Source organism: Falco cherrug, chromosome 2, assembly GCF_023634085.1.
Source record: "Falco cherrug isolate bFalChe1 chromosome 2, bFalChe1.pri, whole genome shotgun sequence".
Classification (NCBI taxonomy): domain Eukaryota; kingdom Metazoa; phylum Chordata; class Aves; order Falconiformes; family Falconidae; genus Falco; species Falco cherrug.
This window is the reverse complement of record NC_073698.1, coordinates 19087159-19113513: the sequence shown is the minus strand read 5'-3', so window position 1 is coordinate 19113513 and position 26355 is coordinate 19087159. Positions and strand designations below refer to the sequence as shown.

General features: G+C 44.2%; 1 protein-coding gene across 3 annotated transcripts in view; it reads right to left on the bottom strand.

Annotated features, from left to right (window-relative positions):
• Window positions 1-950: 950 nt before the first annotated feature.
• LOC106630970 (E3 ubiquitin-protein ligase rnf213-alpha-like) overlaps window positions 951-26355 on the bottom strand; it is a 66012-nt gene continuing 40607 nt past the window's right edge. For all 3 annotated transcript variants that reach the window (XM_055701908.1, XM_055701909.1, XM_014277632.3), the window contains 32 exons: window positions 26165-26306; window positions 25770-25943; window positions 24972-25105; window positions 24603-24760; window positions 24126-24329; window positions 22754-22950; window positions 21731-21851; window positions 21211-21311; window positions 20473-20646; window positions 19774-19949; window positions 19599-19695; window positions 19402-19516; window positions 18579-18762; window positions 17178-17380; window positions 16456-16557; window positions 16031-16246; window positions 14042-14123; window positions 13611-13645; window positions 13418-13512; window positions 12891-13041; window positions 12567-12738; window positions 12315-12406; window positions 11642-11896; window positions 11303-11429; window positions 10248-10331; window positions 9827-9995; window positions 9498-9693; window positions 6672-6749; window positions 5939-6139; window positions 5656-5745; window positions 5097-5257; window positions 951-3678 (listed from right to left, as the gene is read on the bottom strand). In XM_055701908.1, the coding sequence (XP_055557883.1) occupies window positions 3510-3678; window positions 5097-5257; window positions 5656-5745; window positions 5939-6139; window positions 6672-6749; window positions 9498-9693; window positions 9827-9995; window positions 10248-10331; window positions 11303-11429; window positions 11642-11896; window positions 12315-12406; window positions 12567-12738; window positions 12891-13041; window positions 13418-13512; window positions 13611-13645; window positions 14042-14123; window positions 16031-16246; window positions 16456-16557; window positions 17178-17380; window positions 18579-18762; window positions 19402-19516; window positions 19599-19695; window positions 19774-19949; window positions 20473-20646; window positions 21211-21311; window positions 21731-21851; window positions 22754-22950; window positions 24126-24329; window positions 24603-24760; window positions 24972-25105; window positions 25770-25943; window positions 26165-26306 (4655 nt within the window). In that variant the 3' untranslated portion in view covers window positions 951-3509. The remainder of the gene's footprint in view (window positions 3679-5096; window positions 5258-5655; window positions 5746-5938; window positions 6140-6671; window positions 6750-9497; window positions 9694-9826; window positions 9996-10247; window positions 10332-11302; window positions 11430-11641; window positions 11897-12314; window positions 12407-12566; window positions 12739-12890; window positions 13042-13417; window positions 13513-13610; window positions 13646-14041; window positions 14124-16030; window positions 16247-16455; window positions 16558-17177; window positions 17381-18578; window positions 18763-19401; window positions 19517-19598; window positions 19696-19773; window positions 19950-20472; window positions 20647-21210; window positions 21312-21730; window positions 21852-22753; window positions 22951-24125; window positions 24330-24602; window positions 24761-24971; window positions 25106-25769; window positions 25944-26164; window positions 26307-26355) is intronic.

Below are 26355 nucleotides of genomic sequence, written 5' to 3'. Positions count from 1 at the left end.
TTTAGTTTCCTCTTGAGTGGATTCTGACAGATGATATAAATTTCCATCCTTCCCTCTTCTTCCTCTTCCTCCTCAACCCACACCTGGCTGCAAAGAAAGGCCTTGAAATAGGTGGTGGCCAAGGCTCATCTGTTTCCCAGTCTGTCATTTTGTCCTGGCACACCTTGACCTGCACCCTGCAGTACTTGCAGCACTTCAGGGATCTGTGGCAGCTCTGCATAAAGCCATGGATGGATGGATGGATGAAGGTGAAGAACTCAGCCCCATCCCAGGTTGCCCTGATGGCCTCCAACAGCTGAGTGTGGCTTGCAACTGGCCATGGCCAACGGAGGATTCAATGACTCCAAGGATGGAGATGCCATCAGCTTGCTGTCTGGGCAACGTTATGTGGTATGGTCAGTCTTTGTCTTCACCAAGGTTCATCCAAGGAAATTCTGGCCAATGTGGGAGACCTTGTGCTGGAAGGGAATGGAAAAGGAGTTTCCCATTCAAGCAGAGGGTGAAATGGCTGGCCAAATACCAAAGACATAGTCTGGGGAGCACTTCAGTCCAAATACTGGCTTCCCCACCACCCGCTGTGCTCTCCACTCCAAACCTTTTGTGTTGAAGAAAAAGGCAGAGGGGCAGGCATGGCCCTACTACGGCCTTTTTCAGAAATGGGGACATCCTCTCTCCCCATCTCTCCCCATCACATCTCAGTGATGAGCAGCTCCTATCACCCCTGTTTGCTCCGCTATGCCACAGGATATCTGTGGCCATAGGCCCTTAGAAATCCCTGTGAAGGGTTTAAACTTCCTTAGACCTATTAAAAGCCCTTTTTTGCTGAAAGAAGGTCCACTGTGTGTCTCAATCACATTTCCTTGTCTTCTGTTCTTCCCAAGGGTGGAAAAGCAGCTACTCTCTAAGCCCAACTTTTGTCCTTTCAATTGGAGGCTTGTGAGGTAGTGGACTGAGATGGTAATGATGTTTATTAATTAAGCAAAACACACATCTACAAATCTTTTAATACCTTAACTACCTTATAAATGCGCCCCTTTTTAGTAGCATAATTCACATTTGTGTCACTGCAAGTAATACAGAGTGATTAACCTATTGCTTATTATTAGTATTAGTACAGATACATAATTATGTTACTCCCAAGAAATCTTACAAATCAAGCACTTTTTAACCTGCAAGTCTATTGCCTTTCTGCCTGCATTTAGGTAACAAGTCTATCCTTCCTTATAAGTTTATGCATCTTTACTGCACCCTCTCACACCAAGTCTTGTGGACCAGCCTGGTGGAGAGACCAGCATGTTCTCCAAGGGGGGTTCCCTCCAGCATCTCCAGTGGTGTTGGGTCCACAGCTCAGCTTCAGCATCTGCACTCCTTCCATCAGAAGCTTCTCACCCTTCTTTATTCTCTACCCAATCTTAAACCTCATTGCCCCTTTTTTCCCTTTTGCCCTTTTCCTGAATCCACATTTTTGCCTCCCTTGCACCTCTTTTTTGCCCTTCTGACTCCTCCCAAATAAACGGTCTAAGCTTAATCAGTCATTAGTCTCAACTCTGCTACATTCATACACAAATCCAGGGTTTCTGACACTGTCACTTGGCCATTTTAGGCCTATTATGGTATTACCGATACAATTCTTTAGATGAAGGATATCTTACGTTACAATACTCCCTTCTGACTGTGCGGTCCACACTGGTAGCATTTGATTTACATTTTATGTTTTTTTGGGGGCAGAATTACTGCGTTTTAGCCTTACCTACCTATGCTGATTAAGCAAAATCTGTTTCTCATCTCAGGTGCACAGTTTGCATACCACAACAACGATATTTGTGCATTTTGTTCTTACATCCTATCTCTGTACTGGAACAGTTTTCAACAGGCTTCCAGTTCCCATCAGAGGTCTTGGCCAGTTTTTGGAGCCTGGAGCAGGGCCCCTGGCTCTCAATCCCTAGACCTATAGCAGACCTCACATCCAAGTCTCTACAGAGCTACTCCAAGAAGACATCACTGTGGGAGAGCCCAGCTTGTTTATATCCACAGAAGCCTGGCTCATGTCCCTGTGTCATCCTCCACTGGCTTCGTGAAAGGAGATGAGCCAGTTATTCTACATTTTGCTGCTCAAATGCTAAGTTGCAGAGGGAAGAAGTGGAAGCCCAGGTTTTGCTTTGCACCAGTAGAAGGACCTGTCCTTTCCTTGCTCCATGAGCTTATAGCACCTAAACTTGTCTGAGCTTTACAGCCTGTGCTGTACGGTTGTGTGTTCTACCATGGCAATAGTTTTTGTGTGTGCACATGTGTATATCTATTTATATATATAAACATATGCATGCATATATACATACACATCTATATTTTTGTGTATATATATATACACACACACACATATATAGTGACTAACACTAGTAAAAAGTAGTTACTATATGCAGAATAAAATATGTATGACCCTAAAATAAAAATGCAAAGAGGAGTACAGACATAGGGTAAGAGCAGAGGCCTTGAAAATACAGGCACAAGATGATATTCATAGCCCCAGGACTATAAATTACTCACCAACTGTCAATCACTCATCACCAGAGGAATTCAGTCTTGGGAACTGGGATTAATTTTGGGGATACCAAAGAAAACACAGTTGGGACCAATAAGGAAGCACAACATGTACTACTAGGTCAGGATGACCTGAAGACCTGATCTGGGCCAGCTGAAAGGGTGACATAATCTCTTTCAAAGTGAAGAGTCCCCAGATATGCATATAAAATATGGCTCTTCACCACAGCTGTGAAGTGCATCGTTACTGTGGTTGTACCACTGCTGATCCATTCTGCAGTGCTGCAGCTGCTGTAGGTTTCTCGCTTTTCCTTTTATTTCTAGGTGTATTTTTGCTTACATTGCTTTTGCTGCCTTGAATATGCTATCAAAGCTATTAGGAAAAAGCACAAACACAGTACTAAGCATTAAAATGAGATTCCCTTTCCCTACCCCTTTCCAGTTGATTGGGTTTTTTTTTGGTAACCTGCTCTGAAACTTAAATGCAATAAATTGACAACAAACTGAATGGTTTATGGGGAAATTTTTGTCAGGGAGCAGCAGGCGTGGGGCTGTCCCACACAGGAAAGTGAGCTGGGAGAAGAGGGTGACCCAGGCAGAAGCAGGACAGTGTCCCCACCAACCTGGCACAGTTCCACAGAACATGGGCAGAACCAGATTCTATTGACTGCCCAGTGATCACCAAACAAGGTGAGGTGATGAGACAGGTCCAAGGTCAATGCAGGAAGACTAGGGAGCAAATCAGGATTGTCAAGGCTGGACAACAGTGCACCTACAACATAGCTGAGGAGGGGACGGAAGGCCCAGGGCTGAGATTAAGTAGAGCTCCTGGACCAGTGGACAGTGGGTGTGTGGGTGGAAATCCTGCATGAGGTCTGTCAGGACAATTAAGGCACTCAGGGTGCTGAAAACTGGGTTGGAGAAGCTGCAGGTGAGTAAATTCCTGGAGGAGTTTGCCAGAGTTAGGTTGGTCATTCCTGGATGTAAATAGAGCTATGAAGTTTGCTGGTCCTCACAGCTGTCTTCCAGACGGAAACAACATCCTTCAGTAGCAGGTTTGGACTCAAAGTGCCTGTCAGGTTTGCAATGGAGTCATCATCTTGCCTGTCTTCCAGGAACAATCTGAAAGTTTCTTTTAGCCTGTGGGTGAGACAGATTATAATTTTAAGTGTCTGAAAGACTGCTGGGTTTCCAAATGCCCTGACTGTGGCAGGCAATGCCAGCAGTCAATGCCATTCTGCACTGGTACACCTAAGACGGCCTTGCAGCTGGAACCTGGGCAGTGTTCTCTGGGATATCTCCAGTGGTATCAGACAACAATGTGGGCAACTGTTGGTCAACATTGTCAACAGAACCCATAGGCTGTGGCCTCCTCAAAGCTGAGCTCTCTTGGCTTCACTGACTGCCTCTCCCATCTCAGGTATAACACAGCATGCCAAACCTATCTGCACTCATCGAGATATATGCCCAGCTCCCTCCTTCACGGGGTCTGTCATGCTGTCACTGTGGCATTGGGAAACCTTCCTCATGCAAGAAACAGGGAAAGGGAGGTGGTGTGGCCATATGCTCACATTAGGGTTTCTCAGTGGTCTTGTATAGGGGGCACCTTTTTTGTTCCCTTACATGATCCCTCTTTTTTTTTCTCCCCAGGCCAAACACACACTGAACTGTATGAACAAGAATGTAGCTAGTCGGTTAATTTTTCTCTTCTGTGAAATCCCATCTGGAGGATTGTGCCTGATATTGTGCTCCAAGTGCAAGAAAAACATTGATCTTTTAAAGTGAGTTCAGCGGAGTGCAACCAGTATGATTAGAGGTCTGGAGCACAGAACATATGAAGAGAAGGTAGAGAACTGGGTTATTCAGTCTTCAGAGAAGGTAAAGGGAAACTCTAAATGCATCTTTAAGAATGTAGTGGGAAGGTTGCAAGAAGATTAAGCCAGACTCTTCTTGAACTGCCCAGTGAAAAGACAGGAATTAACAAACACAATATACAACAGTGGAAATCCCCACTAAATGCAAAAATAAAATAAAATAAATATTCTTCACATGGGTGATGCAGCCCTGGGACAATGCAGAGGACACAATGACACAACTGGACAAGTCCTTGAACAGTCTGCTGTAGCTTTGAACTCAGACCTTCCTGAATCAAAAGGGTAGACTATAGACTTCCAGAGGGCACCCCCAACCTCAGTCTCCATGACCATATGATTTTTAGTGGTTCTTTTGCTTCCCCATGACATGCCAGATGAATTGAAAGTACTGGGGTTTCTGATGTATTTTACTCTTTACATTCTTTGCTCTTTTTTTTTGTTTGTTTGTTTTTGTATTATTTGCTCTTGTAATTTTACATTTGCATTGTTCTCTTTACTTGGGCATCACAAAAAAACCTGATGATGCTCATCACAGCTGCAGTAACTCCCACTTTTGGAAGGCATGGCCCTTCCCTCCGGCAAGTTTCAAGAGTCCACCTTAAAAAGGACTTCAAGACACCTTTCATCTGGGTCTAAGGAGTTGGTATCTACCTCAGGAACAAACCAAGAAAAATCTGCTCTTACTCCCACTGTGGATTAAAGCTATCCAGAGACACAGCGATCATCTCATGGAGCTCAATGAGGAACAAGTCCAGGTTCACTGTCGAGAGTGCAGTAGTCAGAGCCTTCTCCATCTCTGCACTCAACTCCTCATGGTACTGCTCAGGAACCAGGCAGAAGGGATTCTGCAATGACAGACAACATCAGCAAGACGATGGCCAGGGACTCCCTGCAAAGACCATCTCGGGGCTACAACTGATGGAAGAGGTGGAACTGGAACCCTCTTTGTTCCTGACTCTTATGCCAGGGACACCAGAGACCACAGCACCGGCTGCTGATGTGACCCATGCCAGAAAGTACCACTGCTTCTAGCACAGAATCTTGTGGGCCACCGTTTTCCAAGGGTCTTATGTAATGTAAGTCACATAAGACTGCTGAATGGAAAGATACAAAACCCACAAAATATTCCTGTTATTTTCCTACCCATTTCCAAAGTTTTCCACAGAAAATCAACTTTGTAAAAATTTTTCTCCCTTCCCCTAGCTCTTGTGGACAGTTTTGTGAACTGAGCTCTCTCTTTCACCTGATTCATCTGCACCAACAGCACAGATCTCTTTGCTGACAATGTCTGCCACAGAGACAGGATGTGCTTCAGCTGAGTGTTCAGTACCACCTGGAGGAGGAGAAAACAGATGGACAACTAGTCAACCAGTTCCTGCTTGTCAGAAAGCCTCCATTGGCCATGTTCTGGGTTAGCTCACAAAAAAGTGACTTAAAAGGTGGTGTCTTAATTCTTAGGGGAGGGTATGAAGGTTGGAAACATTAATCCAGTTTCTGATTCAGTACAAGCAAAGCGCCTTGCTTACCGGCACGTCTCTGAACTGTTCTACACCTGCATCCATCTTCAGCTCATTTTTTACATACTCAGACAACTGACGCTTTGGGTCCTCACCGGTCACGGCCAGGAACTCGGCAGCCACTTTTAAGGTGGCAAGTGTTTGGGAAATAGCATTCACTGATCGGGCTTCTTCCATGATCTGTTTCAGCTGGTTCACACTTAGAGATTCCTATCAGGAGAAATATAGCCAGACTGTGACTCTGACACGTGAAGTCAGGGTCCAACAAGTGTGTCTGTACAGCAAAGTGACGGTATAAACTTTGGTACCAGTTCTGCCCTCTTATCAAAGGGAGAGTTAGGTACACCTGGGTGATGTCCAGTGTTTATGTGGGAAAGACACAGGCTGTACAAGGACATGGGTTCCCCAGCGTAGTTGTAAGCAGGAACAATAACCTTGAAGCTGGTACTTGTACTGATCCACCATGCCAGTGCATGGTGTGCTGTGGTCACCATATCCCTTTGGTTTAGACACTTGTACAGATAACTCCACCTGAGCTGCCTGGATTCCCTTCAGAGCCAGCAAAGAAAATTGGCTCCTTATGAGGCTCCAGCCATCTGTCTGGTTCGGACTCAGACCTTTTTACACATCCTGCAGGTGCCATATTCTTTGTTGAGATCTCTGTCCCTTGGGGTGGCTTATTAATAAGTATTACAAGGCAGAGGAAAGCTTGGATGGAAAAAATTGTAAGCTCTTTTTGTACCTGTGCCAGCTGTTCTCTCACTTTCATTTTTGTGTGCTGCAGAGTCTTCATGCTGTTCAGTGCAAAGGATGGAGCGGTCTGGAAAGCAAATGAATGGCTTTGAAGTATCACTTGGCACAGGCCAAACTGGAAACTTGTGACCATGCAGTAGGACACAGGTACCCATGCCTTGGGCTGCAGGGCCAGTGGCAGTGATAGCCTAGCATAGGAGGTATAGTGGAGGCAAAAGCAGGGAGGGGCTACCCAAGTGGAATATAGAGACACTACTTGGGCATGCAAGGGTGGAGTTAGGAAAGACAAAGCTCATCGGGAGCTGAAATTGCTGAGGGATGTGAAGGCCACCAAGAACGGCTTCTACATCACTATGTCATTAGCAAAAGGAAAACCAGATAAAAACTAGGTCCACTGCTCAACAAGGAACGGGACCTACTGACAAAGGGCATGGAAAAGGTACTCATTGAGATACTTGGTGCTTCCTTTGCCTTGTTTTTTACTTTAAATGTCTGCTTTCAGCCCTCTGTGTTTAATGGCAAAGTTTAAAGGCATGTCACAAAAAAAAGAGGAACAAATTAGGGACTACAGAGATAAGTTGCTGTTGTGGCATCCAAGTACCACAGAGCTCCTCACTCACTTCCCTCCTTTCCTTACCCCCAGTGGGACAGCAAAAAAGGAAAATAAAAATAAAAGTGAGAAACAAGTTATATTAAAGGAAATCGCTCACCACCTCCCATGGGCAGACTGATGAACCTCCCTAAAACCACTTTGTCTCCATTTTATTGCTGAGCATGATGTTATTTGTCATAGAATATCTCTTTGGTTAGTTTGGGTCATCTGCCTGGCTGTGGCCCCTCCCAACCTTTTTGCACATCTCCAATCTATTCACTGAGGGGGAGCAGAATGAGAAATGGAGAAGGCCTTTGATGCTGTGCAAATACAGCTCAGCGATAGTTGAATCATTGGTGTGTTATCAGCACGTTTTGGTCACAAATCTAAAACACAGCACCATATGAGCAGCTATGATGAAAATTAACTCCATCTCAGCCAGACCCAGTGTAGCTGGATATACACAGGCCCATGGAACCAGACAAATGCATCCAATGGTGCTGAGGGAGCTGGCTGATGTTGTTAAGATACTTCAGCAATAACTGACATGACATTTCAGCAAGTTTGTGGATGATACCAAATTGAGGAAAGGGGCTGATATGCTAGAGGGCATGGCTGCCATTTAGAGGGTTCTCAACATGCTGGAGAAATGGGCCAACAGGAACCTCATGAAGTTCAACAAAGACAAATGCAAAATCCTGCATCTGGGATGGAACAATCATATGCAACAGCACAGGCTGAGAGCAGACCAGCTCTGGAGCAGCTTTGCAGAAAAGACCTGTGTGTCCTGGTGGACAGGTTGAACAGGAGTCAGCAGTGTGCATTTATGGTGAAAAAAGTCACGTGCCCAGCAGGCTCTATTAGCAGGAGTGTGGCCAGCAGGACAAAAGAAATGATTTTTCCGATCTATTCATCATCTACCAGATTATGCTTGAGTACTGTTTCAAATTTGCGATTCTTCAGTACAAAAGTAATTGAAAAATTGAAGTGAGTCCAGCAGAGACAAAAAAGATGATTGAGGGGCTGCAGAACAGAATGCAGGGGATTGTTCACCCTGTAAAACAGAACTTTATGGGGAGATGCTAGTTGCTTATCCACTACTAAAAGAGGGATTGCAGTGAAGACAATAAGGACAAGGGGCAGCCAGGGATCTCCTACTTAAGCATGCAGAATACATTTTCACGGTGAGGACGTTAAAACATCAGAACAGAGGGGTAGAGAGGTGGTGAATTTCTGTCTTTGGAGATTTCCAAAATCCAACTGTACAACACCCTGAGCAATCTGCTTTTGCTTTGAAGTTAGCCTTATTTGGAGAAAACAATTGGACCAGAAACATCCCGAGGTCCCTCCAGCCAAACTATTTCAGTTTCTGTGTGACTGTATGTCAGTTGCTCTGCTTATCTTACTCTATTTCTGGACAAGGATGTAGACCTGAACGACTATGTGACAGCCATGTTATAATGCCCTTGAATCCCTTTTTCCCACTTTCTTGTGGCCAGATTTTCACATTTCACACATCCAAACACCCAGTAGGCGCTTCCTCTGACATAGGAAATAGCTGGGGCAACCAGCAGTCATAGGAGAACCTCAGGTGAAGTTTACATAACTGCCTGAGAGTTATGGGAAGTTTTTTAAGGGGCTGAAAGGACTTAGGTACCTAAATAGATTGCTGTCTTGCAAGCCTTAATTTTTGAGGTACGTATCTCTGGCCCACCTTTTCAGATGGGAATAATTATTTGCAGTTCTTGTCCCTTGAGAGCTTCCAGAGAAAAGCCAAAGGCTAATGTGGATAAGTGAAGATGAATAGCACGGAAGAAGGCTGGCTTCTCCAATACAGTTCAGAGACTCACATTAGACTCCAGCCCTATACTATGCCCAGGAACTCAACTCTCTTGAGTCTTTTTAGACTGTATCTGACTCCTTGTTTATAAGAAAATCCAGGCCAACCTCCCCTGCAGGCTTTGAATAGAAAAGCTCACAGTGCCTTTCATAGCACCAAGATTTGCTGAGCACAGAATGTTTTTTGACCACACAACTGTTAAAATCCATGGAATGCAGATAGATGTGGAGTGGTGGGCTGCCAAAGGTGCAAGCACCTTAATTTGTGTTTGCTCCAGCTCTGGAGAGGGGAGTACTAGGTGCTGGAAGTAAAATCCTACACCCTCTGCTGGCCTGGAGCACTGCAATTTGGCTTGTGCTGAAAGGGCATCGTGCTAAACTCACCTGAGCTTTGATGATAGGTTTCCCACTGATAAAACGTTGGATCACTTGCCGCTGCAATGCCTGGAAGTCAAAATGAGTTGTCTTGGTGCCATTTTCATCTATCACATACTGGGAGTTGGCCAGTGTTGCAATGATCAGATCATTCTCAGTTATCTTCAGCACTGAAGATGGTTTCACTTCTTCTGCAGAGATGGTCCTGGGAGAGAAGAAGTTACCCTTTGCTGTTAAGGATAGCAGGTTGTTTCTTACCTCATGCCACTTTGCAGTCAGTGACACGTGCAGCTCTAGACAAGTCCTGAATTGCTCCAGAGAAATGGTTTGAAATGTACCGTTGCTTTTCCTTTGTGATCTGTGTAGCTGTGTCCACACAACTGTTCTGGAGCTGTATGAGAAGGCTTGTCACAAGGTGACCGACAGAAAGTGGAGTTGGGAGGAGTTTCAGGACAGCAGTGCTGGCATTGATGTCCTTTGGCAAGAGGTCCAGGGGGACTCTGACATCTGTAACAAAATGGAGGGTTTCTCTTCTGCTAATGTGGTGTTAGGAAGAATTCTTCCCAGGGGAAAACTCTGGCTAGACTTTGTTAAAAGCTTTTTGAGGTTTTTTATATTAGGTTTTGTCGTTTTGGAAGGCTTTTAGATTTGTTTTCAGCTAGAGGGTCAAAATAAAGTGAGCTCAGCAACTGGCATGGATTCCAGCCTTGATCAATGGCTTAGAAAAGGGAAGTAACAATACCTGGGAAGTCAAAATACCTGAGCACAGTGGTTTCATTCTGATATTGCTCCAGACTTTCTGGATGGTCCCTATAGCTCGGCAAAAAGTTGAACGCTGGTCCTCTTCAGGCACAGAGCGGGGAGAAAAACAGCAGTGTCAATGCATGCTCCCAAGAGAAAACAACTGAAAAAGGTTTAGTTTCCCTGAAAGATATAGCTTATAGTGTACAGCTGATCAGTAAACTGTGTTAGGCTGCGCGTTGGTTGCCATTCACAGCTGTGGCTCCAAGCTTAACCAGAGTTACTTTTTTTCTAGCTCATATTATACCATTTATACCGTACCTGGCATCCAGCGGGTACCGAATGCCAGTTCATGTACACCACGCTAATATACCTGCCTACAGTCTTAAAAACTTGTCTCGTGTATGTAGCCCATTCATGGGTGAAACAACAGGACAAATCTACAAGTTTCTCAAGTCCTGCTGGCTATACCTACTATGAGGGTGGGAGGCAATCTGCCCAAGATGCGTTCCAATATTTCAGAGATCATTCCAGTATCTCAGAGCTCTCTAGCCTCTCCCTCAAACCCCAAAGATGGCCATAAAGATGGAGATGACTGACAGTCATACTGTGAACTTGTGTCAGGCCTTACTATCCCTGAGCAGCCTGATGTGGGGAATCCACCTCATCCCTTCTGCATGGGCCCAGGAGATACATGTAAGCTCACAACAGTGCCTGAGTTGTAAGAAGTCCTGTCTCCTGGTCTCACAACTTATTGACTGGACTTCAGGATGACTTCTGTACTAATTTCCTTGCCTAGTGCTATGATCACTGGGCTGTTGACAGAATCTGGTTCTGTCACTACCCTGGCCTTGTCCTGATGCTGTGGGACTGCACCCTGATTGCTGCCTGGTCTGTGCTATGGTCACCCTTAGGTTCTGGCTCATCTTCCTTTGGAGCAGTCTTGTGTTTGCTGGTCCCTCACAGCTTGCAACAGAAATCACAGGTCCTGCTATAACATCAGAGCAGAGCATGTGGGTGTTGAGGAGTAGTAGAGGCCAGTTTACTAGGATTAGAATATGTCCATGTCATACCTGAAAGTTCTAGAAACTGTTGTACTGAGTATGTTTCCCCAGCATGGCTGTTCTGGAAGAAGTGGATCAGAGCTTTCTGCAGACTGAAAATGTCAGGCAAGTGTTGAACATACTGGATGTTTTGGAGCTGGAAGGGAAAATGCAACATGACTTTGCTATCCACACACTTATATGAGGAACCAGGATTGTGTCTGGCATTGTGTGGCATTCAGGAGAAGGGCACTGTGCTGGGAAAACCAGGGAAATGAGTCACCTTAGTGCCTCACTGACACCAACAATGGTGAATCCACATGGTGCCTGTCTCTGATTTGAAAAAGGAGGAATGTTTCTACAACACACCTTAGACATGAGCTCCAGAAGAACAGGATAGCAATTTCCTTTGCCTTCTTGTTGTTCTTGCTGAAGGAGATGCATCAGGGTTTGGATGGACATCTTCTGTTCAAATCTCCACATGTAGGACAGGCCGATCAGTCCAAGGTTTGGCTGGTCTTCAAAAGGAGGAATCTCACCATAAGCTATTTGTAGGAGCAGGTTGGAGCCCTGAGGATCTCTTATCCTCTGCTGTTTGACAGAAGTAAGGCTCTGCTCCCAGGCCTGTGGAATTTGAAGGGTTGTTAGGAGCTGCTTTTTGTTACAAAAGTGTTTGGGAGAATTTACAAGTCTTCTCACGAGGGAAGATAATGGTCGTTCTGAAGAAAGGGAAGACACAGCAAAAACTTCATGATGAAAAATGAAGCTTGGACAGGAACAAAATTGCCCAAGAAGAAAACAAAAGGGTATTTTCTTGCCCTCCAAGGCAAAGAGCCATATTTTTTTTTTAAAGGGGATTTGCATCAACATATAAAAAGCATCTCAAAAAAGAGGTGATGAACCTGTTCATTGCATGTGGGAATGTCCTAGCTCATTGGATCACACCACATCAGAGCCTGTGTGGGCTCTGCAGTTGATACCTAACAAAGTGATAGTTAGTATATGGGATCCCTGGAAACACAGTGGCTAGTCCCTCGCATACCTGGAAGAATGGCTGAGTCAGTGTTTTAAAGCAGGTTTCCCACTTCCTTCGGTCTTCTTGTCTAAGCAGAATATCGAAGGCCATGTTTTGCCCTGTAGGAATTGCAAAGCAAAATATGAACCCTGACCCAGTAGACACTGGAATCTGTAGAGAACAGCTACAGTCATGGGATAAGAGTCACCAGTTCCAGTGGCCATGTGAAAACCAATCTGAGGTAAGCCTGTTCGTACCCTCCCATTGCATGGAATGTACCTTTAACTGTTGTACTGTTGCTCAAGTGCTGGAGAAACAGATGGACAGTCACTGTGGCATCCTCCATGTTTCTGCTAAGTGCCACTGCCAGGCATTCAATATCTTTTTCAAGGTGGTCCCAGAAGAATTTTGCCACATCCTTTGGCTTCTCTGTCATTAGACTTAGAATTGCCTGGAAGACAGGATGTTTTTTTAATTTAGCTCTCAAGAAAGATTCCTCCCAGAGTAGGGAAGAAACTATTCATCATGCGGAAGCTGCAGGCTTAGTGGAGAGGACAGGCAGACAGGAGGTAAGGGAAGGAAATGAAGCAAGGGCTGTCTCACCTGTTTATCTGTATAGATCCCCAGCAGCATGGAACAATGCAGCAGAGCTCTTGCAAGACAGACAGAGGCAGGTGACAGGTCCCTCTCCAGTTCAATTCTCCGTATTGAAGGGCTTCCAAGGATGTATCCTTTTCCTGTTTTATCTTCCGTGCTGTGTTAAGGAAATGTAATTCAGTTTACACTCTCAGTGACTGGGCTCTTCTCATATAAGTTAACATTGGTGGAGGCTTTGTCAGCATTGGTTCAGAACAAATGTGAATGTGGCACGAGATGAGACTTTTGGAAGAAAAGAACTGCTGCGAAGAAATGCTCTTTCTAGCTGTTTCATGCCACTCAGGCTTTCTTTCCTTTCTGTTCCCCCCAGTAGGTATTTCCAAGATTTTTTCCTGCAACTGGACCCTGGGTCACAAAGACCTTGCTCTGCCCACCTACAGTGTTTCCCCTGTGCCCAGAGAATAAAAAGAGGGTCAAGTGGCTGCAGCTCTGTTGATCTCTTTTGGGCTCTAGGCTGGAGAGCACCAACTTACATTTCCTTCCTCACAAAACCTCTCTCAGGTATGTGATTAATTCCTCCAATTTTGGCACCACATAGGCATTGTTTGACTTCCACAGGATTCCCACACTGTAGGTAAAGAAATGACAGCAGGGTAAGATGTAGGGCAAAAAACTTAACAGCAGACAGAAGATCCTCAGCATTACAAAAAACCAAAAGACACTTACGTTGGTGATGATCCAGTATGATCCGCACTGACAAACTGTGTATGAAAAGGAATTAGAGTAATCAGTCAATTTTCTTCCAATTACCAAATCATTTGTGATATAAGCACAGCCAGAAATTCACTGGGAGGGCAACAGACCAGGCTCCTCGCAAGTAAGACCTTCTTCCCATCTACTGGGATCTGGTCTCACAACATGGTTCTCACAAGAATTTGCTATAAATGGGCCTGGAGTTGCTGCAGCCAAAAGGAGATTGGTAAAGCACTCAACAGAAACACAGAGGTAGCTTTGAAGAAAGGCACCCTTCCCTCCATCCACCTGTTCCTTCTTTCCCTTCAATCCCTGGCCAGTCTATCTCATGGCACATTTATAGCATGTTGCCTGTGTCTGCCATCCATATAGCTGGAAAGAAGCAAAATTTCCTCAGCACTTACCCCAAGGTGTATCATATTGACCAATTTTCCAGTTCTTCTGATCAAAAAGCAGGTCTTCAGGCATGGTAGGAAGGTAGGACCCCTTAGAAAGGAAACACAGGTGTAAAGAAAAAGTTGAGAAATTATATAACAATTTTCCTAGTTCACTTCTCATCTACTGGAGAAATAATTTCTGGAGATAAAAACATTAGGTACGAATGAGAACATGAAAAAGCTTGACAGAGACATAGACCAAGGGACATAGCATTATATCAACTGGACATACATTGGGGATAGCTGGGTTTACAAGAACAGCAACACGCAAGTTAACATCTTCATCACTTCTTTGGTATCTGCCTAACAAACTGAGGATTCAGGGTGAAAGAGCATAACCTGATACTGTCTCCCACAACATCCTTATAGGTAAGTTCATGAAGCGTGGACTAGAGGGGACAGTGAGGTGGGTTGAGAACTGGCCGAATGGCAGAGCTCAGAGAGTTGTGAACAACAGCACAGAGTCTCGCTGGAGGCCTGTAGCCAGCGGTGTTCCCCAGGGGTCAGTGCTGGGTCCAGCCCTGTTCAACTTATTCATCAATGACTTGGATGAAGGGACAGAGTGTGCCCCCAGCAAAGTTGCTGATGATGCAGAACTGGGAGGGGTGGCTGATGCACCAGAAGGTTCCGCTGCCATTCAGCGAGACCTGGACAGGCTGGAGAGCTGGGTGGGGAGGAACCTCATGGAGTTCAACAAAGGCAAGTGTAGGGTCCTGCACCTCGGGGGGAACAATCCCATGCACCAGTACAGGCAAGGGGCTGACCTGCTGGAAAAAAGTTCTGAAGAGAAGGACCTGGGAGTTCTGGTGGGCAGCAAGTTGCCCATGAGCCAGCAGTGTGCCCTGGTGGCCAAGGTGGCCAATGGGACCCTGGGGTGCATCAGGAGGAGTGTGGCCAGCAGGTGGAGGGAGGTGATCCTCCCCTCTGTTCTGCCCTGGTGAGGCCCCATCTGGAGTGCTGTGCCCAGCGCTGGGCTCCCCAGTTCAAGAGAGACAGGGAACTACTGGAGAGGGCCCAGCAGGGGGCTGCAAAGCTGATGAGGGGACTGGAGCATCTCCCTTATGGGGAAAGGCTGAGAGAGCTGGGCCTGGTTAGCCTGGGGAAGAGAAGACCGAGAGGGATCTTATCAGTGCATACAAGTATCTTAAGGGTGGGTGTCAAGAGGATGGGACCAGGCTCTTCACAGTGGTGCCCAGTGACAGGACAAGGAGCAACGGGCACAAACTGCAACATGGGAAGGTCCACCTGAATATGAGGAAGAGCTGCTTTACCTTGAGGGTGACAAGCGAGCACTGGAACAGGCTGGCCAGAGAGGTTATAAAGTCTCCTTCTCTGGAGATTTTCAAACCTCACCTGGATGTGATTCTGTTCAACCTGCCCTAGGAGAACTTGCTTATTTGACAGGGGATTGGACTAGATGATGTCCAGAGGTCCCTTCCAACTCTGACCATTCTGTGTTTCTGAAACCTGGACACTGCCATTGTCTTCACGGCCAAGAGATGTGCAATGCATATCTCAGTTGCTTTCTGCACTCCTCAAATAACGGGAATAATTTGTCCATCATTAGATGCAAAGTGGGGTATAGTCTAGTAAAAAGTTTATCTTACCTGACAGCTGGCATATTGTGGTCTAGAATGAAGACATTTGGGCTACAATTTGAGTCATATAAGCTCAATCAACAGCTGATATTTGCCTGGCCTCTAGGCTCCCTTAGATTCAACCAGAGAGAGATGGGCATCACCAGCAATTTGCATCCCTTGCTTTCAGTACAGATAGTGATGAACAGTCTCAGTTTGCTCCTGGTGGACTGTCGGGAAGTGAGCAGAACTACAAGGCTCCATATGTGACCTAAACCAAATCTGGCTGTAAGCTGACAGAGCTGATTTTGTAAAAGCGGGACCAGCCCAATGATGTTATCATGAAGGGAAGTATCTGTATTCCCACATCTTGACTTACCTTTACCACATGAGGCTTAAAGCAGATATTCCTGAAAAGTTGAGTAAGGGGACTTTGGGATAAGGCCAGAGTAAATGCAGTGTGAAAGACCACCTCCATCAAGACATTGTTTTTGTGTCTGCACAGAGCATCCATGATTTTCTTCATCTTTTTTTCCAGAGTCTCTTCTGGGAGCATTGGTGTTTGGAGGATGTTTTCCATTTGTTTTATGACAGGCTAGAAAACAAATTGAAAAAAAAAACAAACCCAGATGGAATCTAAGGAGTCCCATAAGGCATCTCTTCATGAGGTACCCACTGGTAGGGTTAAAAAGTGGGGTTTTTTAATATAAATGTGATGATCCTTGTCTCCAACTCAGGAAGAAATTCCTATAGCTTTCTACAAACACCCCATAGAAATCTGTGGGAGACACAATAGATACTCACCACCAGTCTCTGGACTTCCTGGGGATCTTTGTTATTTATTTGACTTTTTGCTCTGTCCAGCACTGATAACATCAGTGTTATATTTGACCAGGTACTCATATGCTGTGAAACACAGATGTAAGTTACATTATTATAATGAAGATACCACCAGCATGTAGAAGGTTATCTCAAGCCCACTGAAGCATTCAGATGGACCCCTCACAAATGATCATGTTATTTTTATGTTATGAATATTACAAACTGGTTTTGCATTTTCTAAAATTTGTATTTGTATCATGGGGGCAAGCTCGGGGTGCTGCAGAGATATGGAGTCTGAAATCTGTTCTGCCTGAATTTTACTGTGCAATTGTTCCATTTCTGCAGTCTTTCAAATACACGAATAGTCACATGCTAAGCAGGTTTAAAGGAGGAATGAATTGTCCTCTAGAGGAGGTTTTATCTCTCCTCAGATTGGAAGAAAGACTCTAAGAAGATATTTTTCATTACTTGAACCGAATGAAACTGATTTTTCATTACTTAATGAAAAATTACTTGAGTGTTTCCTATCTCATTGTCTGTGATAAGGTACACAGGCTACAACACAAGATACATTTCATCAGGCAGGGCTCAAGTTAGCCAGCTGTACACCCTCAGAGCTGGCTGCAAAGAAAGCCTGGGTGCATCTGCATGCCTGGATCACACAACTTCAGTGACCTGCAGATGGGCTTTCAGAAGACACTCACCTGTGAAATTTCAACCCCTCTAGGTAAAATCCATTTTTCTGCCTGAAGAATCTCCTGCATTGGCATGAAACCGTAGTTGTTATGGAGATTTTTAATGAGGAATATTTGAGGCCATGGTGTCTGTGCATTTACCACCAGCTTCTTCATTGCATTCACCAGGTCTTGCTCCTCTTGCTTGTTCCCACCAGGAGATCTGTTTGGATCTGAAGGTACCAGTGAGATTTCCTATTAAGCTCACTCCCATGCAGTTGTACATCATAGAACCTTTTTGCAAACACTTTACCTGCTTAGGTTGCAACAACACTTTTTCCCCAAGAGTAGAAATATGGCCTGCAACCATAGTATCTTGGGCTTCTCAATACCTACAGCATGCAGGGAAGTAGAATACTGGGCAGTGAATATGAGGACTGAATGGCCCACTGTTTTTTTGTGCTTATAGGTTCTTGGTCAGGTAATCTTCTCTAGCATCTATCTTAGGTCAGAGAGGAAAGCTCTCAAGGCTGTCCAGAAGATGGAAAGCAATCTCATGGATCTATTCCAGGTAGCTGAGAAAAGTGGGAATCCTCTGGCCTATTTTACATCTTGGCCTTATAAAGGGTCTCCTCTTACCTCCGTTGATTATATGGGTTGAGGTAAGATTGTGCCAGTCTCTTCACTCAGACTTGAACACTCTTCAAAGCTGACAAAGATCTAAGGAAGTGACTCAACAGAGTTTAAAGTGCAATACAGTCACTTCTAAACCAAGAGACTCATGTGTTCAGTGTGAACTCCATAGATTCTGCATGTCATTCTCAACAGACTAATGGGAGAAGGGAGTCTTAGCACATGCACCTACCTGTAGCCACTTAAACGATTATCTTGATACACTGCTGCACACCACCCCTTAAGTCTGGTGAACTACTTATTCAGGGGAAATGACAATGTTCAGATAAATTTCTTTTAACGCTGACCAAAACCTGGATGTTTCAATACTGAGAAAATAATCCAGTAAAAAGAAAACGGTTTCAGAGGGAATCAACAAGTTCTAGGTAACATATATGTTTTGGGTGTAACATACACATCTTTGGATGCGATCTATTTATATAAAAATGTAGCTAGTTTAACCCTATTCAGTTTCAATATTGACAAAAAATAGTTTTATAGTGTCAGACTAAGAGGGTAAAAAAATTATCTAGATCTAAAAGAAATAAATTAGGCCTTCTGATCCTGAATCACCTCTTGAAAAATCATCTGTTAAACCCCTTAAATTTAGACAAAACTTACTTTTTTCTTTTATTTTCTTTTTTTTTTTTTTCTTCCCCCAGAAGGAACCTCCTATACTAGTGAATGTTTGGCTTGTTCTAAACCTGCTTATAAGAAAACAAAAATCTCATGCTCTCTGTGGCTAGCAGAAGGACTCACCGCAGAGCACCTGTCTGCCAAGCACAGTGGCCACATGGCTGATGGAGAACCGGAGGCGGGCTATGAACTGGAGGGTGTCAATTTTTGAGAGCCTGCATGAGCAGAAAGCGGAAAGGTCTGCAGTAGAGAGGCACCTTTCAGCAAGCTGGCTGGCATCATCTTGGGAGGAAGGATACATACAATCCTGTTCAACAGAAAGAGAGAGGGAAACTTAAGAGTCCAAAGCTGCCATAGGTTCTGAATAATCCCTTCTTCTTTCCCAAGCCTTTTCACCAGATGCAGACTTATTTCTGCTGTGATGTTGTACCATGTGAATCTCAAGTCCGTAGCAATGCTCTGCTTTACAGGTGGAGTATTTTTCATCACCTTTGAGGGTAACCCCAACTCTGCTTCCCTGGCAGGAGAGGACTGCCTCCTCTCTTGTTCACTTGGTGGAGAATCGTATGTTGAACAGGTGTGCTTGTGCATATCAGTAGTGCTCCAGTTCAAATTGGAGAAGAGACCAGGGACAGTTCTGCTCAGAGTGTCACTTATGCTGCAGGGAGGCTCTTGTGGCTTACAAATCAGGCCAGGGCATCCCTGGGCTTCAAGAGCCACAGCTCCAAAATTCAGACTGTACACTGGACCTTATAACTCAGGCCTGGATTCTTCCACACTACACTTAGGCACAGAACCAAGGCGGGTCAGCAGCCTGTTCCAGACAGCCTGAGGAGCCAGTGGGGGGAAAGATAGAGGAAGAGTATGATCTGCAAAGGGCAGGACAGGGAGTAAGGGTTAATTTGAGTATGGATTCCAAGAACAACTCAAAGATACTTGCACTTACCTCCAGACAATGCACCACCATGAAGTAGAAATGGTTCCAGTTAATTTTGTTGAAAGTTATCTTTTTCTCCATCTCAGAAAGGTATTTTTCCAGGTGAACCTTTATGTTGTTGAACCTATGACAAAAAAAGACAGCATGTGAGCATCTGTGTAGCCTGTGTGGCTCAGTGGTCAGGCCAGGACCTAGCTCATGCTAACCCATGTCGCAGAAGCAGTTTCAAGAGGGAGGACTTGACTGTTGGACTGGTGTCAATGCACTCTTCAAAGGGTGACAGCTCACTTTTTGACTTGCACACTAAAAATGAAGGATGACATTAATTATTTTTCTTCAGTACAAGATCAGATCAGGGTGCTAGTGAAATCAGGCTCTTACCCCTTTTTACTGCCTGGTGCTCAGGGCTGGATGGCTTGCAGGCCACAAACTGGATCAGTTGAGTAATGACTTCTGGGGATGGTATGCCTCTGTCTCCCAAGATAGAAGTGGTGACAAACTCCACAAAGAAGGAGTTACATTTCCTCCGGAATTTGTTGCGAGATGCAACAGCTTCCCTGTAGGGAAGAAAAAATCAAGATCTACCATGAAACCCCAACAAAACAAAGAAACAACTTGTCTTTTCTGATTCTCTGTATGTGACCAGATCAGGTACACCTAGACTGTGGAGAAGAAATAATTTTTTTAAATAGAGAGGGGAATTAGCCCCCAGAAAACCCACTAACAGCATTTTTCCTTGAATACTGAGGACAAACTTTCTCCTTCCTTGTACTCTCCCTTTCTCCTGCTTCCACTCAAGATAGCTACAGAACAAAGGCAAATGAATTCTCATGTAGTATGTATGCCTGGATAGACCACCTGTTGAGATGGAAGCAAAAGGGCTGGAACTGAATCCAGATCTCTTCATGTGAATCCTCTCAGCACCAAGGGCTTGCTACAGGTGGTGAATAATGACTTTTCCGTGGAGCTCATGTGTTAATGATGTTGGTGTAGCCTCTTTTCTGGTAACTATTTCCATATTTTATACAAGGTGTAGAGACTGACACAACAAAACTAGTTGTTTTACAGGTTGCAGGATACCTTGTGGCCACTGTAGCAGTGGGTGTGTAATCTTCTGGGAAGTTAGCCTTGCAGATCTTACAGTGCTTGCTGCTCCACTCACGAATGCACTGCGAGCAGAAAATGTGTCCACAGGGCAGCTCTGCTGGGTCAGTGATCTCCAGTAGACAGCTCTTGCAGTCCTTCACACCCTTCCTGAAAGATGTCACCAAAGGAAGATACAACTCAGGGCTGATTTTACACTGGTGCCAGACCTGAGAGTGGGCATGGGATTCTCATGCCCAATGTTTGCCATGGGCATCAAAACTGAATTGCAACTTTTAACTAGCCTTACTGGTGAGCACAGAATAGGGGCAACATCTGATAGTTCATTAAGGGGATGGCTCCACCAAGGACCATCCCACCTAAGAGATGTGGCCTGACATACTAAGGCTTGGCTGGGTGAGGGGGCTGGGCCTTATTCACAGTCTAACTAGTGAGTACCTTCAGTTACCCCGTGTTCAATTCCAGGGTTGTCTCTGACACCAGCCAGACACAACACCGCATGGAAAAGGCTTTGCTCCATGGTCGCCTGAGGTTGGGCATTACATGCCTTGGCATTAGTAGTCTCCAGGGGGGATCCCTTGGCCTGAGGAGATTAATCTCCATTGGCTAGTGACAATCTTACCCCACCCCTTACAAAAAATCATTTTTTGTCCCCAGAAAGAGCTTTTTTGTTGTTGTTGTTTGGGTTGTTTGTTTGTTTTGGCTTGGACTTACACAAGGTACACAATTTCAGCTTTTTCATTGCATTTCTTGAGCACTTCTGTCACCAAATTCAAAGTTTCTGCTGGCTCAAAATTTTGTGTTTTAGTCAGGCGCTGTAGGAAAGAAAGGATGGTAAAAGCTCAATGAAAATATCTTCCTGGCATATGAAAAAAGACCAACATGTAATGTCAGCACCACAACATTACATAATAAACCACCAAAATCAAACAGGCCTACAAAGTGTCTTTCCTCATGTAATGTCAGGGATAATTGGCCTGAAATATGTCTTAAGCTTTCAAGGAAATCTTCCTTTACATAAAATTCTGATTTTGGGGGGGCTTTCATGATGATTCTGAAATCTCAGTGTTTTTTGCACTGGGTGGTGCTTCCACCCTCTTTGCATCCTCTTCCTATTTCTATGCCCTCTCTCAAGCTGGAATCAGAGGAATCCCTGGAAGATAAGGCTCCTTTCAAACTCTGCTTGTCTCCAAGGCTATAAATTGTCCAGGCAAGCACTACACTGAGCACATACATTCCATATGAAGATGAAATGGTTCCCAAGAAGTCTCAGAAGCTTCTCATCTATTTCTGTCTCATTGTGCAGCATGTGGTCAAAGAACATGTAGACAATGTTGGTGCAGGTCCACTCGTGTCTGGAAAACACACACACACGCAAATGCCAAACAAAGCTTCAAGACTTGCCAGAGAAAGCCACAGGTGACCTCCTCTACTGTTGGTTAATGGTGTAATTTTCAGCAGGAGGCTGGCCTACAGACTTCTGAGGTCCCTTCCAACCAATATTTCTATGACAGGTCTCGGGTACTGTGAAATGATTTCAGGACACAAGAACTCCTGGGCTTGCTTTGGTAGACTAAACCAAGCAAAGAGAGAAAAAAATGGCATGGTCCTGTCTACCTCACTTGTTGGAGTGTCTCCAGACCAAACTTCTTGAATCATTACTGGGTTTTGTCTATGGAGATACCTACACTACTACAGCAAATATCCTGGGCATGAGAAAGCACGAAGTCAGATGTTCAGGAAAACAGGTCTTACTGTTTAAGAATGCTGGGTGCGTGGCCATGATTAAAATGTGTAGTTCTTAACACAGCTTTTTTGGAGTGATTTTGCCAATGCTTTTGTGATAATCAGACAACAGAATGAGCAAAGGATTAGAAGTGAGCCAAGAGTTTCAGGGATCTTAAGGTTCTCAAACTAACTATTATGGCTTCCCAAGGAAAGGATAGATTAAGCTCACAGTGCAAACAACCATCTCATGGAAGAGGTGAGATAAGGCCCTATATATTTGCATGAAACCTTTCAATTAATTGAAACACTGGATTAGGAACTCCAGGGAAAAAGGGTAGATTATGTGAAATCTTTCTCCACAGATTGTATTTTTAAGCTTCAAGCATTTTAGTTTTCAAACCTTCCGGTGAGAGTTGACAGAATCTTTAGCAAATACACTGAGACAATTTGAAGGAAAAAAGTTTTGCTTGTCTGAAAGAGAACCTCTTACTTGAAAGATGAAGATATGTCTGTTGAGGGTTGGACTTACAACACACTCCTCAGGAGCTCCCTTTTCTTCTGGTGAAGATTAAGCTGGTAATTGTCAATACTGATCTGTTCCATCCAGGGCATAATGGACTTGACCCTTCTAAGCCATTCTGTACAGGCTTCAAATGACCGAAGATTACCTGTGGGCTGCACCTTCTTCAGGAGAATGTTCAAGGTGTCAAGAGTGATAAACTGAAACTACATTTAGAGAGAGAGAAAAAAAATCCAGCTTTTATAGCTGACCTGGTCCCATTGCACCTTGGTGAAAAAAAAAAAAAAAAGCTTTGGAGGCTGTGATGGAGAATTCTCTGAAACTCTACCTTGGTGTACACAGCAACAAATACCATAGCAGGAATTTATTAGGTAAGGATGTGAGAAGAGTACAGAAACTGTAATTGTACCATAGTGTAACTCTGTGTTGCACTTGTGTCTTGATCACTGTTTGAATACTGGGAGCAGAGCACGGCTTTCCCTCCACAGGGAAACTTTCAGCTCTAAGCTTGTTGCCTTCAGTTCCCTTGACTTTCAGGAGGGAGAAACAGATACCTCCAAAGAACAGTTCTTCCATTTCACAGAGAGATGTTTAAGATTATTGAAGCAATTGTTCTTTGGAAAGACAGATATTTAGGTGGAATCCAGTTGCCCTATTGTAGGTCTCTGCTGTCAGTTGAAATGACTTTGGTTGTCTGAGACATCTACACACAGCTGGCGTATAGGGCCTACAAGACCTACAGGAGACCCATGCCCTACCGCAGCAGGAGCTGGAGGCCAGGGAGTATCTTAAATGTCAGTAGATGCCTACTTTTGGGCAACTGGACTGCGCCTCTCCATTCAGTTGTGAGTCACTCTCCACTGTCTCTGTAGCCCATGTTTTCACTAACAATCATAGGTGATCAGATGACCATTGCAAATACAGGCACATCCCTGTAGACATGTAAGCTACAGTGTCTGAATCCAGACATGGACCCCATCCCAGAATTTAAATACTGTTACCATCACCTATAACGTCTGACTGTCTAAGGAGAGATGAATGTCATACCCAGAATAACACAAGCAAAAGGATGTGTAATGTTTTTCTACATAATGCTGATTAAATTATAGACATTTTGAAAACAAAAAAAGTATAAATGGAATTAAGAAATGGTTAGAGGAGGATGAAGGACAGGTCCTTTGGTAGGGAATGAGCTGGATATGACCACTAACTCAGAAACTCCCTAAGACTTACTGGAAGCTGGAAAATACTTCCAAGGAAAGATCTCCTGAAGTCTTATTTTTCTCTTACACACTTTCACTGAGTGTTTGCTAGTAACCATAGGCAGAAACAGGCTGTGCCTCTTTGCTCTGCAAAACACCAGCTGTTCCCTTTTGCTCACCATTTCTGGCGGGTCCTTCTCATACTTTTTTTGCAGGTCACTTGTTACAGTCTCATCAATTTTTACCAAGTCAACAAAGAGTTGATACTCCTCTCGTAGGTAGAAATACTCCATATGAAGCCAAATGGGGGAGAAGCTTATCTTCCTCTGCCCCACAGAGGAGCAGAGCTGTTTTGCATTCACTAGGAGAGCTTTTGACAGAATCTGCAGATAAAATAAAAGGTGTTATTTCTGCTCCAAACAAACAGCAGGGGACTGAGCATGGTGTTCAGCATTGTTGAAACAGTCCAGTGAAGCTTGTCCATTAAAAATATTTTTCTCAAGGTGGAATTAAGACTGAGCACCAACAGTTGTTGGGAAGCGTGCAGAACAGGAGAAGCTATTTTTTCCCCCTAGTTCTTGGAACCATAGATATCTGTAGTCCTGTGACTCAAGCCAGTGACTTTTAAAGCTTATACCCCACCAGACCGCGTTTACCTCATAGACAGAATGATCTTGCCCAGGAAAAGTCATCCTTAGAAAGTCATTGGTATAACACTGCATCATCTCTGGATTACTGCCATCTGGCATCAACACATCCTTGACCAGTGATTGGAAAAATTCAGCTGGTTCCTTCATAGGTATTTTAGGATGACCTAGAGGAAAGGACAGAGATGTCAGGTAACCTGAAAATAGAAGTTGACGGGAAACTAGGAGTGCAGAACAGATATTTTAGGCCATTATGGTTGTGTGGGGAACAGAACTGCTACGGTTGGTCCTATCACAACCTTTGGCTATTATGGGAAATTTTGGAGATCACCTTCCCTGGATTAAAGAACAACACTTGTTTGAAAAGTCTGATGTTACCTCTCGTATTATAGACTTTCTCCCATAGTTCCTCCAGGTAGGCCTTCAGAACCCAGCTGAATGGGAACTGGCAAAACATGGATGTGTTGGGGTCTTCAGTCATTGACAACACCGAAATCTTAGCATCTTGTTTCCTTAAACAGTATAGAATGAAGCAAACATGTAATGTGCTCTGTGTATACTGAACTGAAGCATCACAGAGAAATTTCTGACTGCCACTAGTATATGTTCTGCTTAAAAGGTTAAAAAGTACAGAAAAATATTTTGTAAAAACCAGCAACAGTGAAAACAAGGCACGACCAGAAAAAATTGCTGTCACTGGGAGTTGAAGGCTAAAAAACATTGCAGCAGGGGAAAGGCAAACGAGTCAGACACCTGTCTTGTGTCTGCCACAGCTACTGTTCAGAATAAGATGACTGATCAATTGAAATGTGATAGTTGGACACTAGATACATTTTATGCTGGGGAAGGGATTCATCTGCTCTTACCTTAGGGAACTCAAATTCAAGTTGCTAAAATCCGGACCTACTGTTTCTGAGTTTACTCTGTGTTAATCGCTATTCCAAGGAACTGGAGTTCCTTGCTAATGTTCCTGAGTTGCTGAAGGTTTAAGAGAACTGGAAAGTTCTGATTCCAAAATCATGACCCAAAAGACTTATCATGGATAAGTTATGAGCTGTGTGAGCTTATCTTAACTTCAGACTTGTTTTACCATTTCTTTTTGTAGAGGGTTGGATTATGAAAGCAGGTTTTAATTCCACTAATGTACATACTGTATTTCCCCACCAAGTCTCTTACTTGCTGGTGTATTTAAAACTCAAGAATGAGTCCTCTGCAAACATCTGAAGCCACAGTTCTGAGAATGGAGACAGCGGAAAGAGATGATCCAGGTTGTTGTTTGCATCCACCACTGCGAGAATTTGAGCAAACAGATTTGCCACAATGTCTTCTAAATGCATCCACAGAGCATGCCTGGAAGTGATAACGTGGCCTGTTAAGTGCTTTCCTTGTACCTGACCAATCCTCTATTCATCAGAAACTCACATCTACTTCTGTATACTAGACAGCAAAATCCCTCCTAATTGTCATATCTGAGCCCCATTAAATATTGTGCTTCACACACCACAGCTTTTTTAATGCTCTCAGAAACAGACGTGTTAGAAATTTGGAAAGAGCTGCACAGGTAAAAGTACCTGAATGAAGTTTCTTCAAGGATGAACTCACTGGAGACAGCTCTGCGGAAGACCCACTCCCCTGGCTCAAAGCTTATTTTCTCACGTTCTTCTAGGAGGTGGCAAATTCTCTTTTTCAGCACATTCATAAAACAACTAGAAACTAATTATAAAACAACATTTATTAAAACATTTGAATGAAAGACGTTTCC